Genomic DNA, 13,106 nt, shown 5'->3' with positions numbered 1-13,106 from the left:
ACAGCAATTAAAAGGCTGTGCAGCTATGACATACAACTATCTACTGGGGCTTTGGGGGAAAAAATAAAAATAAAAATAAAAATTATAAAAAAAAAAGAAAAACTGGTGAAATTCAAATAAAGTCTACAGTTTAGTTAACAGTATTTTATACCTATGTCAATTTCTTAGTTTTGATAAATGTACCATGATGATGTAAGATGTTAATTTTAGTAGAAGCTGGGTGAAAGGTATACAAGAACTCTTTTTTTTTTTTTTTTTTATGGGACGCCGCCACAGCATGGCTTGACAAGTGGTGCGTGGGTGCACACCCGGGATCCGAACCTGCAAACCCTCAGGCCACCAGAGCAGAGCGTCCGCACTTAACTGCTGCGCCACTGGGCTGGCCCCTACAAGAACTCTCTGGATGTAGTATCTTTGAAACTTTTGCATAAACCTACAATTACTTCAAAATTCAAAAAACAACAACAATAATGTAGAACAGAATTTCTTGACCTCAGTACAATATATTGATATTTTGAACTAGATAACTGTTTGTTGTGAGGGGCTGTTTTATGCATAGTAGGATGTTCAGCAGCATTCCTGGCCTCTACCCACCAGATACCAGGAACCCACCTCCCCAGCTGTTACAACCAGAAATGTCTCCAGAGATTGCCAAATGTCCCCTGGGGGTAAAAATTACCCCAGATTGAGACCACTGATGTAGAGTTACATACATTAACATAAAGATATCCACAACACATCGTTTGTTTGGTTTTTTTTTTATAGTTTTATTTATTTTTTTCCCCCAAAGCCCCAGTAGATAGTTGTATGTCATAGCTGCACATCCTTCTAGTTGCTGTACGTGGGACGCGGCCTCAGCATGGCTGGAGAAGCAGTGCGTCGGTGCGCGCCCATGATCCGAACCCCGGCCGCCAGCAGCAGAGCACGCGCACTTAACCGCTAAGCCATGGGGCCGGCCCCATAACACACTGTTAATAGAAAAAAAAAGCAGGATACAGAATAGCATGAAACGTATGAGTCAATTTATGTAAAAATATATACAGTCATGTGTCACTTAACAATGGGGATTATGTTCTGAGAAATGCATCGTTAGGCGATTTTGTCATAGTACGAACATCAAGGAGTGTACTTACACAAACCTAGATTGTATAGCCTACTACACACCTAGGCTATATGGTACTAATCTTATGGGACCACCATCCTATATGCTGTCCATCGTTGACCAAAATGTCGTTAAGCAGCACATGACTGTAAACATGGATGAACCTTGAGGACGTTATGTTGAGTGAAATAAGCCAGTCAGAAAAAAGACAAATACTGTATGATTCCATTTATATGAGGTACTTAAGAGTGGTCAAAATCATGGGGCCAGCCAGGTGGCGCAAGCAGTTAAGTGCGCACGCTCCGCTGCGGCGGCCCACGGTTCGCCGGTTTGGATCCTGGGCGCTCACCGACACACCGCTTGGCAAGCCATGCTGTGGCGGCATCCCACATAAAGTGGAGGAAGATGGGCATGGATGTTAGCCCAGGGCCAGTCTTCCTCAGCAAAAAGAGGAGGATTGGCAGATGTTAGCACAGGGCTGATCTTCCTCACAAAAAAAAAAAAAGAGTGGTCAAAATCATAGACATGGGAAGTGGAATGGTGGTTGCCAAGGGCTGGGAGGAAGGAGGAATGGGGAGTTATTGTTTAATGAGTACAGAGCTTCAGTTTTACAAGACGAAAAGAGTTACGGAGATGGATGGTGATGATGGTTACACAATATTATGAATGTATTTAATACCACTGAACTACACACTTAAAAATAGTTAAGATGGTAAATTTTATGTTATGTGTATTTTTACAATTTAAAAAAAAATTGGAAAAAAACACATATACACACGTGCATAAATACATAGACAAATGTCTGGAAGGATGTGTACCAAAATGCTAAAATGTTCTCTGGTTGCTAAATCTATGGTGATATTTCCTTTGTACTTTTCCATGTTATTTGGATTTTTTTCAAAAGCATGTCTCCCTTTTCCCAAACACAAAAGGCTTTGTTCTCCATTTTTTCTCACAATGCTTCCAATTCAATAACCAAAATCCTACTAGTTCTGTCTCCAAAATGTCAAAATGGTTACCTCTTCTCCCAGCCATAGCCCAACTCCAGCCCCTCACCCAGGCTAATGTAACAGAATCTTCAATTGTTTATCCCTGTCTAACCCACTCTCCACCCAGCCATGAGAACTACCTTACGAAACAGATTTACTATCACTTCCCTGTTTAAAACCCCAAACTTCATGGCATGCATTTCACGGGCTTCTGCAATTTGTTGCCAGGGTCTATATTTTTAGTTTCACCTCTTACTACTGCCCCCAAGTATCCTCTATGCCAGATAGTTGCTGGTCGTTCCTTGAAAACACACATGCACTATTACTCTTCCTTTACTTCACTCGTGCTCTTCTTTTTTTTTTTTTTTGTGAGGAAGATCGGCCCTGAGCTAACATCTACCAATCCTCCTCTTTTTGCTGAGGAAGATTGGCCCTGGGCTAACATCCACGCCCATCTTCCTCCACTCCACATGGGACGCCACCACAGAAATGGCTTGCCAAGCAGTGTGTCAGTGCGTGCCCAGGAGCTGAACTGGCGAACCCCCGGCCCCCGCAGTGGAGCGTGCGCACTTAACTGCTTGTGGCACCAGGCCGGCCCCGCTCATGCTCTTCTTTTCTCAGGAATATTCTTCTTACTTCTCTGCCTGATAAAATGCGTACAATGGTACAAAGGAAAAGACTGGGATGCAGATGAAGGGATAAATAAATAGGAGGAGGTGGAGGAAAAAACATCGAATAGCATGGAGATGAGGGTTCAAGAAAGTAATTTTTGGTAGGGGTGAGATAATAGTTCCTACCTCATAAGGTTGTGGTGAGGATATTAAATGAGATAATATAAGTCAAACTTTTAGAACAGTGCCTGGCATATATATTATTATTATTATTATTTTCAGTTTTATTATTTATTATTATTATTCATGGTACAGTGGTAAGAGCTTGAACTCTGGCTGCCACAAACAATAAGGAAGGAGCAGTGATGAGGCTCCAGCTCAGAAGAAAGGCCCCGAAGGTAAGCAAAGAGGCAAACAGGATCCTGGTCTGATTCAAGTTAATCTAAAGAATTCAACAAACTACACAAGAAACCAAAATCAATTTGGTTAAGCCATACTAGAGTACATACAGAGCACACACGTGAATTCCTATACACCCCAAATAACTTTTACCCCTTAAATATATATTCCTTTTTTTTTTTTTAATTTTATTTATTTTTTCCCCCAAAGCCCCAGTAGATAGTTGTATGTCATAGCTGCACTTCCTTCTAGTTGCTGTATGTGGGACGCGGCCTCAGCATGGCCGGAGAAGCGGTGCGTCGGTGCGCACCCGGGATCTGAACCTGGGTCGCCAGCAGCGGAGCGCGCGCACTTAACCGCCAAGCCACGGGGCCGGCCCTATATTCCTTTTTGAAGTGGAGCTGTTTCAACATCCTGCTCCAGGCAAGAAGCATCAGGGCAACACCTCCTCCTCACAAATCTGAATCTGCAAGACCCATTTGTGCTCTCCTACGGTTTCCCATTCGGTCAGTAGTCACTTCTCTTTCCTTCTATACATCCTTACGTTCTCTGTAACACAGGAGGTTTGACTCTGAAGTTCTTCCCACAGTTACAAAAAAAAGTAAATATATACGTACAACCCATTCAAGCTTAATATTGTAGCCAAAACTAAATTCACTCACAACAGAGGTGAACCAAAGGACCTAGAAATTCATAAATATTTCTTAGATGAGTCCAAAATTTTGCAATGTCCTTCTTAGCCTCTTGTCAGGCTCAGTCCTTTTAAAAGATTGCCTCTGCCAGTTGTGGCAAATAGCCTCTGCATAGCCCCATCTCCCCTGGTTAACAGGTTTTCGTGACTTTTATTTCATGTCCTAGGAAGCCACTGTGATCCACTATCCCATCTCTTCTTTCATATCCCTCCCCAACACATCCCAGATCTCCCTTGGGCACTATCAGACCACAGTCCTTTGGTTAAAAAAAAAACCTGGCTCCTAAATTACGGCCCAAAGCAGACAAAAGGAATGCAGAACTCCACATCTATTAAATGACACATAGCCTGCTTACTAATCAGACTGCCAAAAATCATTTGCTTCTCCTCTTGTAGCTTTAGACAAATACAAAGGGAACTGTGCTCCTATGTACGACTACTGCTTCTCCACAGGCCTTGAAGACTAAGGCATTTAGATACTTCCTCTCTATAAACCCAAATAGAACACTTTGTTTATTTTCTCTTGGCATATAGTTGGTAGTCTGTATTTCCAGGCAGTCACTGTACATCTTTTGGCAAGTACCTTCAAGTTTCTCAATACAATGTTTCATCCAGTCACTGAAGGCGATGCATTGTACCTTGAATTTACATGCCAAGAAAAAGACAGACTGAAAAGAAGACCTTCAGTATCATCTTCCTGCAATATATCAGACACTACACATGAGTTAGAAGACCCAGATCCAATTCCCAGGTGTGCAAATGTCTCGCAGTGTGATCTCTACTCTGCTCTTTAATCTTTCTGTACCTCAGTTTTCCCATCCTGGAAAACAGGGATTGTATTACCTGTCCCTCCTTGAATTCAGACTCTTACTGCTGACTGAGAATATTTGTTTCTATAATTTGTGAAACTGGGGTTTGGAAAACTCAGAAAATTAAGTACAAATGTTGTTTCTCACTTCTGTCAGAGCTGCCATGCAGAAATCCACAGTAAAGCCCAGCAGGAGTCCCTAAGCAAGTAATCCCTCAGCGAGTAGTTCTGACTTCCCACTCAACAAATCACATAAGAATGGGAAGCAAGAGGCCAGGCAGGACCTTCAGCTGCTACACGACTACCAACTACCGGACTACCGACTATCAAGCAAGTCATTATCTATCAGGCTCCATGACAATATTATCACCCCAGATATACTATTTTACCTCAAAGAAGCTACCTCAATACATAAAGCACTTATTTATTCAATGTTTACAAAAACAAGCACTTTTCCTGGATGGGAACTGCCTCACTAGGGGTTGCCTTGGGATGATCCTACAGTTAAGGTAGGACAAAGGAATAACAAAAGTATGAGGTGTAAGACAATTTAAGACTCAAGGCAGTGTTTTACAATCCTTTTTGAGTTACTAGTACACTTCTGAAATACAACATTCTGGACAGCATTCCAAAAGGGATTATTAAAATACAAATATTGGTTTTTAAAAAGATCAACTCAGAAACCTGAAAAAAACTTTCTAATTATCATACTTTCCATTTGGTCACCCTTTGGTCTGTGGCTGTTACAACAAGGAATTTTACTGCTCTGCCTAGGCTCTCCACAAGGCCAGGTTTCCCCTTTGTTCCAGTAAACATTCTCTGTCTTCGGTATAATTAAATTATTGACATTAAATTATATCTCTTAGCTGCAGCAAGTTTTATGCCCCCAGCAATGCATCATGTGGCCACCACTCAGCTCAACACTACACTAGACAGACATCATTATGAATTCACACTAAGATTCACAATATGAATCCTAAAATACACCTTATATCCTGATCAAAACAGCACGCTCCTGGGGCGGGCCCGGTGGCGCAGCAGTTAAGTGCGTGTGCTCCACTTTGGTGGCCCAGGGTTCGCAGGGTCGGATCCTAGGCATGAACTGACGCACCGCTTATCAAGCCATGCTGTGGCGGCGTCCCATATAAAGTAGAGGAAGATGGGCATGGATGTTAGCTCAGGGCCAGTCTTCCTCAGCAAAAAAAGAGGAGGATTGGCATCAGATGTTAGCTCAAGTCTGATCTTCCTCACCAAAAAAAAAAAAAAAAGCACACTCCTGTGAAGGATGAGCAGCATACAAGTTAAGAAATACTCTCTAATGATTGAATTCCACAGCTCCTGCCCCATCTGAAAGGGATGATGGCTTTGTGTAGTAGATAAGGCACTAGGCACGGAAAGTAGAGACCTGTACCCAACTCCAGGTCTGCTACTTACTGTAAGACGTTGGGCCTGTTTCCTTAACTGTAAAATGATAATAATATCTTCCTTACAAGGCTATTGTGAGAATAAAAAATTATATGTATGCATTTTATAAATAATACTATACAAATTTAAGTTATTATTCTGTCTGTGAATTTATTCGAGATTGAAAATGTTCTTTCAAGGAGCTGGTGATCCAACATTAAGAATGTCATTTTGGGGGCCAGCCCCGTGGCGTAGCAGTTAAGTGTGCACGCTCCCCTGCCGGTGGCCCGGATTCGGATTCCGGGCGCGCACTGACGCACCGCTTGTCAGGCCATGCTGTGGCGGCGTCCCATATAAAGTGGAGGAAGATGAGCACAGATGTTAGCCCAGGGCCAGTCTTCCTCAGCAAAAAAAGAGGAGGATTGGCATGGATGTTAGCTCAGGGCTGATCTTCCTCACACACACACACACACACACAAAATATATATATATATTAAAGAATGTCATTTTTTTCACACACCAAAAATTTTCTGAGTCAACCTCAAGTCACTGAAAAGCATCATCTCCTTCCACGGGCTAAAAAACAAGCAGAGTAGCACTCCCCTAACAGGTGCACGGTGAGCAAAGGTAGAAAAGAAAAATTGTATATACCCATGGTGAATGGGGCAGAGATACTTTATTCCATTATTTAGACTGAAAAGTAAAACCAAAGGTCAAAGTTTTTGAATGGGGACCGAGAGGAAATATTACAAACACCCAAAGTATAACCAAAATTAAACACAACCTATAGCCAGTTCAGAAAGTTCAATAATCTTCAAAGTGTTTTTCACACATTAACTAATCCTCATGGCATCCCCGGGATGAAAGAAATTTAATTCTCATATTCTAGTTACTTACAACCACAGAAAGAATCTAAATGGATCAAGATGTGCCATTTTAATAAGACAGGTCAACAAATATTTCATCAAATATTAAGGATCTACCATATCATCAGTACTATACGACATACAAAGTGTCCCACTGACGTGGCCTATTTTACAGCCAGCAAGACCTCTAGCAACTTCAACCTTATGGTACACAACTATGAGTAAAGAAACATTTCTGAGAAACGGATAATGGCAATTACAGAGCTATATCCAATCCTCATTGCCAGAACCCACTAACTTACTTAAAAATAGATGTAAAATTAAGATGATTTATTGAGAACACCTTCCTGACAAGAGCCATGTGTGGTATATGGGGAAGTGGGGGAAACAGGGAGCAATGGTGTGTTATTTTAAATAGGATGGCCAGAGAAGGCCTCACAAAGGTGACATGTGAGCAAAGACCTGAACAAAGAGAGGAAGTGAGCCACATGGGTATGTAGAGGAAGAGGTTCCACCAGGCAGAGGGAGCAAGTGCAAAAGTCCTAAAGTGGGATCATACCTGCTGCATTCTCCACACACCCACTAGACTTTCCCCTTGTGTGTCCTGTTGCCACTCCCACTGTGCCCTGCCAGATCTTCCTGACTTCCAGACTCACCATACTCTCCCAGACACACAAACCTGAATCCTGAATCACATTGTGTGCATTATTCTCTTCTTTCTCCAATCAGTGACCAACTTATACTGTAACATGATACTACCTTCAAAATGCTACACCTTTCTCTTCCCCTCCATTCCCACTAACACATCAGCCCAGAATTATAGAAATTATAAAACATTAAGACTGGAATGGACCGTAGATATCATCAGTGTAACTCCATCTTACTGAAGCCCAAATTACTCAAGCCTCTGAAGTATCAGACCAAAGATCCATTATGACATCACACTTGGATTTTTTTTGCATGCCCCTCCCACCCCCAAATCCAATTCATCATGTATATTGCTCACAAATGAATGCTTCTTACACACTGCCTTCAACATGTTACTCATCCCCCATTCCACAATATCTACAATACCTACTGAATAGTCTCCTTTCACTGTCCTACATGCACACTATGCCCATTTCACCTTCTAAATCTTTGTCCACATTCCTTCCTTTGATATAATGCCTTTTCTTCTTTATCCTCTATCCAAACCTCACCTATCTTGCAAGTCCCTTTCCACAGAGCTGTCCACGACTATACCAGCCTTCACTGATTTCTCCCTTCTCAGAAATCCTATGGTTTATCATAAAATCTAACACTTGTATGAGGCCGGCCCGGTGGTGCGCTCTGCTTCGGCGGCCCGGGGTTCACTGGTTCAGATCCTGGGCACGGACTTACATACCGCTCGTCAAGCCATGCTGGGGCAGCGTTCCACATAGAGCAACTAGAAAGATGTACACCTATGACAAACAACTATCCACTGGGGCTTTGGGAAGAAAAAGGGAGGAAGATTGGCAATAGATGTTAGCTCAAGGCCAATCTTCCTCACACACACAAAAAAATCTAACACTTGTAGTCTCTCTCCTCCCCACTGCATCCACCTTGCAAAGCATCATTAATATCGCAGTTCCAACACTTATTAACTCTGCTTTGTTTCATGTTTAGCAGGACTAAAACTCCTTGAGGACAGGGATTATGCTTTTGTCTCTCCAAAAGGGCCTTGCAGAAAAGAGCACCTACCATATTTTCAGTACTTACTATGTGCCATATATCATATTAAGTGCTTTACATACTTTATCTCATTTAATCATCACAGTAATGTTGTGTTATTGATATTGTTCTTTCTATTTTCCAGAAGAAAAAACAAACGCACAAAGAGGTTAGGCTGAAGTCATATATCTTAGAAAAGACAGGGCCAGGATTTGAGCTAAAGTCTGCCTCTCGAAGCTGGCACAAAGTAGGTTGCGAACAAATATTTGTTGAATTATGCTACTCATTTCATGTGTGTTGACGATCCTATCACCCTAATTGAACTAATGAGGGTAAAAACCATGCCTGGAGGTTTATGCGGGTGCGGTGGGGATAAAGACTGCCCTTCCTTGCTGAGTACTCATCAGGTGCTAAGTTCAGCACCAGGCATTTCATGTCAAGCATCTCATCTACTCTGTGAAAACTCAGAACTGTAAATTCTCTTCAACAAATAGCACTTGTAATTCCTCTATCAGAGATTTACCCCAAACGTCACCCACTCTCAATCCAAGCACAAATGCTCCCAGGTGCTACCCTCCTGGGCCTCCCTCCTGCTCAAGGAAGAGGACAAAGCCTCCTTGACTCCCATCAGCCAGTAAGGTAAAAATCTCAGCTTCAAGAAGCATTTACCAAGTGCCTTCTTCAGGACAGATCACCCTGCTCTTCATTCTAACACTCATTATTTCAATCATTAAGCACCACAGCCCTGTGAGATAGGTGGCATTTTCTCCACTTTACAGATATATAAAGCACAGTCCAAAAAACGACATTGTTAGGGTCACGTGGCCGATGGCATATTCAGGACTAGAATTCAAGTCTCCTGACTATCCACCCTGATCCATTCCCTCAGCAGACACTCATAGACGGTAAATGATTTATCCTGGTGTCGCTGGGTCATTCTAAATAGCAAAAGCTCTAGAATAGTTTTCATTTAAAAGAATTTTTTGGACGCCTATATGTCAACCTTGTAGGTTCTAATACCATCTCTTCCACTTATTCGCTATGTGACACGGAGAAAGGTCGTTTCACCTCCCCAGGTGAATTCCCTTATCCGTAAGTGGAGATAATAATAGTACCTACCTAACAGCAACGCGGGGAGAAGTAAATGAGATGATAAAGTGAAACATCTGGCACTGTGTCTGGCATATGGTGGGCGCCTAGTAATTATGGGTTCCTTTCACCTACCCTCTCCGCCCCACAAGCCTCGGGGTTCAGCCACTACCACCCTGCGACAGAGTATCCACTCGGCCAAAGGCCCGCACGCGGCCTCCGGACTTCACAACCCAGGGACCAGCCGCACGGTCATACCTGCATGGAGTCAGCGCTGACGATCTCGCCACCGAGCCGCTGGCCCAGCTGCAAAGCCAGCGTGGATTTACCGGTGCCCGTGGCCCCGAGAATCACTACAAGAGGCAGTGTCTGTTGCAGGCCTCGGAGCCCACGGCCCACAGACAACACTCGTGCGGCCGCCACCGCCGCCATGTTGAAGACATCTGCGCTTGCGCGGGAGCAACTGTCTCCATGGCAACCGTCAGTACGCCTGCGCGGAGCTCGGGCTCCTTAGGAAAGTTGAGAAGGGAGGAGCGAGCGGCGGGGCCAAAGCCCCCAAACTTGAAAGGCGCACGGCTAGACTGCCGTCAACTTGCTGATGTCAGAACCTCAACTACCTCCTCTCTTAAGTGGAGGATGGCAGTCCTATCTAAAATAGATCTATCCCTATTATTCTTTCTTTCATGGTACCCAATTCTTTTTCTTCATAGCACTAATTATAATATAACATTATATATTGACCTATTGTCTATTGTCTGACTTTCAGTCCAGGCTGTTAGTCCCATAAAGGCAAGGGACAAATTCTGCTTAGGTCATTGATGTATCTCTAGTGCCTAGCACAGTACCTGGTACCGAATAGACACTCAATAATTGTTAAGTGGAGAGGAGAATGGCTTGCCTAACCAGTCCTGGAGCCAGTGAGCTCAGAGGTGTGGCTTTCTCCTGGATCACATTTGCCCAGTTCTCAGGCAAGGGTGGCTGCTCTAATGTTTTCATTCCACAATTCAAACTCAGCCACAGTCAGAAGGCAGGACAAATTTCCCGTCTCCGTGGCAAAAGGTTGCAAGGGATGGGATGAGAACAGAGAAAAACAAGCAAGTCAACACCCCACAAAATAGGAAGAGGAAAAATAACGAAGGCAGAAAAGATAAAGTAGTAGCAACCCTCAAATTAAAGTGGGGTCAGGGAAAATTAGGACCAGAGAGGATCAAAATTCAAAGAGACTCGCAACCTTTAAGAACAGGCTTTGGAATCAGATGGACCTGGGTTCAAATCCCAGCCCTGCCACTTGTCAGCTGCATGACCTCACACAATTAGCCTTAGTTTTCTTATCATTAAATATCTCTCAGTATTGCCATAAGGAGAAAATGAAGGAATGTCTGAAAAGTCCTGCTACAATGCCCTGGCACATAACAACCACCATTTGTTGAACATTTTGTATTATTATAATAGTAACACCCCATCTGCCTCTCTAAAGAGGTAAGAGCAGCAGCCTAAGGGCAGAGAAATTTTCAGTAATGTGTAAAAGAGCCTACTACCTATTCTACTAACCCCTTGTTAGCCAATTTAAGAGTTCTGATTACTTTCTCCCTGACATTACTTGGCTCTGCCTAGCTCTCAGGTCATATCGCTAGGACCCCTTGGGCCAGAGGAATCACCGCTGGAAGTTTAAGGCATATGATAGGCCTGCTTGGAATAACTGCCAATACATTTCTCAGTCACTTAGATCATCGTTGGCATAACGGCCACTCTTGCAGATCCAGCTTAAACCTTGTAGCCATATGTATTGTTTGGAGAATACCAGATCCCAGGGTCCCCTTTACCTCCTTTTCTCAATCCAGCCTGCTTTGATCAAAAGCCTTGTTCTCTCCCATTTGTGGTACCCGCCTGGGGCTGGTTTTAAAATCGAGATGTGTGGCCACATATTGGCAGACACTCTCACATGATGGTTGTTAACTGTAGAGCCTTTGCCTGGAGAATTTCAGAGGGTACGGTTACCATGACAACCACCAGAAAGATGGCAGGCCAGAGAAATGATGCAAATAAAGCAAAAGGAAGGCTAATTTCATGATGACAATTTGACCATGACAAAGTATGCTCACTCGCAGATGGGAAAGCACTGTCCAAGTCATGACCAGGTGACTGTTACTAGAGAGAGAAAAAAAGAGGGGGGTGGAATTTACCACTGAGAGACCAGAAGAGGAAGAGGTTGGTTACCAAGGCAACTGGGGAGAAAGGAATGAAAAACTGGGACTTCACCACAGCAGCAGAAAATTGCTTCTAGCCAAGCAACACGGGTCTGTTGCTATAGAAACAAAGAGAACAGGGATCCTGTAGACCATGGGGAGAATTACCACTGAAATGCTGAGCAAGAAAGACTCCTAAATCAGAATGGAGCCCATGGTCCAAAACAAATGAGAAGTGAGAAAAACATGGTACCATTCCCATTCATTGTAATTCTACCAGTCCCTCCAAAAGAGAATGGGAACATATATTTTTTAAATACCTTCAGACTATTTTATTTGTACCTCTGTTTCTCTCCTTAAGGATCTTCTGAACTCTAAATCATACTAAGAATAGTTCCTGAAAGATAATCTGTAACTTGAAATCCTAATTGGAGAGATTAAGTTCAAGGGAAAATTGGGGAACTGAAGTCTATGATCAGGAGTTAATAAGTATTTCTAAAAAACAACATAAAGCCCTCTAATGGGAAGCTTTGCTGGGTAATAAGGAGACAAAGGGCGCAAAAGGGAGTCAGGAAAGCTGTTTGTAGTCATGCCCAGGTATTAGCCCTGACCCCCTCGCCCCGGTCTGTGAGGACAAATAGGAAGTAGTTCCATCTATTCTGAAAGATAGCTCAGGAGGAAAGGGAGCATCTCACTTAAAGCGTATGTGTATGTCTTGAGGTGAAGGATACAGAATCCTATCTCCAACCTACTCTACTGCTTACAGATTATTTTGGGTAAAGAAAATTCTAGTTTAAAAGGCAAAGATGGGCCGGCCCCGTGGCTTAGCGGTTAAGTGCGTGCGCTCCGATGCAGGCTGCCTGGGTTCGGATCCTGGGCGTGCACAGACGCACTGCTTCTCCGGCCATGCTGAGGCCACATCCCACATACAGCAACTCGAAGAATGTGCAACTATGACATACAACTATCGCCTGGGGCTTTAGGGGAAAAATAAATAAAAAATTAAAAAAAAAAAAATAAAAGGCAAAGATGCCAGGATACGTTCAGTCTGGAAGAGCATACCTAAAATGTAGGAAAGAGGTACTAGGGATACTCAAATTACTTGCAGGGTAATAACTCTTGCCTGCCCTTCTGAAAGTCCACAGTCAGCCACCTAATTGTTACCCCCAGTGTGTGTGTGTTGTACCCTAGGGGCAGATGTATAGTCAGGCTGGCCAACCTCTGCACCTACCTCACCTTCTTTAGGAAATTGAGAGGAGTACCTGAGGT

General features: G+C 43.3%; 1 protein-coding gene across 2 annotated transcripts in view; it reads right to left on the bottom strand.

Moving 5' to 3' along the window:
* The window catches only part of TRIT1 (tRNA isopentenyltransferase 1), a 44,337-nt gene extending 34,228 nt beyond the window's left edge, over window positions 1–10,109 (bottom strand). For both annotated transcript variants that reach the window (XM_004426004.3, XM_087446208.1), the window contains exon 1: window positions 9,910–10,109. In XM_004426004.3, the coding sequence (XP_004426061.1) occupies window positions 9,910–10,083 (174 nt within the window). In that variant the 5' untranslated portion in view covers window positions 10,084–10,109. The remainder of the gene's footprint in view (window positions 1–9,909) is intronic.
* Between the last annotated feature and the right edge of the window lie 2,997 nt (window positions 10,110–13,106).

This window comes from Ceratotherium simum, chromosome 22 (assembly GCF_057802395.1).
Source record: "Ceratotherium simum simum isolate JZ-2026a chromosome 22, ASM5780239v1, whole genome shotgun sequence".
Taxonomy (NCBI): domain Eukaryota; kingdom Metazoa; phylum Chordata; class Mammalia; order Perissodactyla; family Rhinocerotidae; genus Ceratotherium; species Ceratotherium simum.
This window is presented reverse-complemented; position numbering and strand designations above follow the sequence as displayed.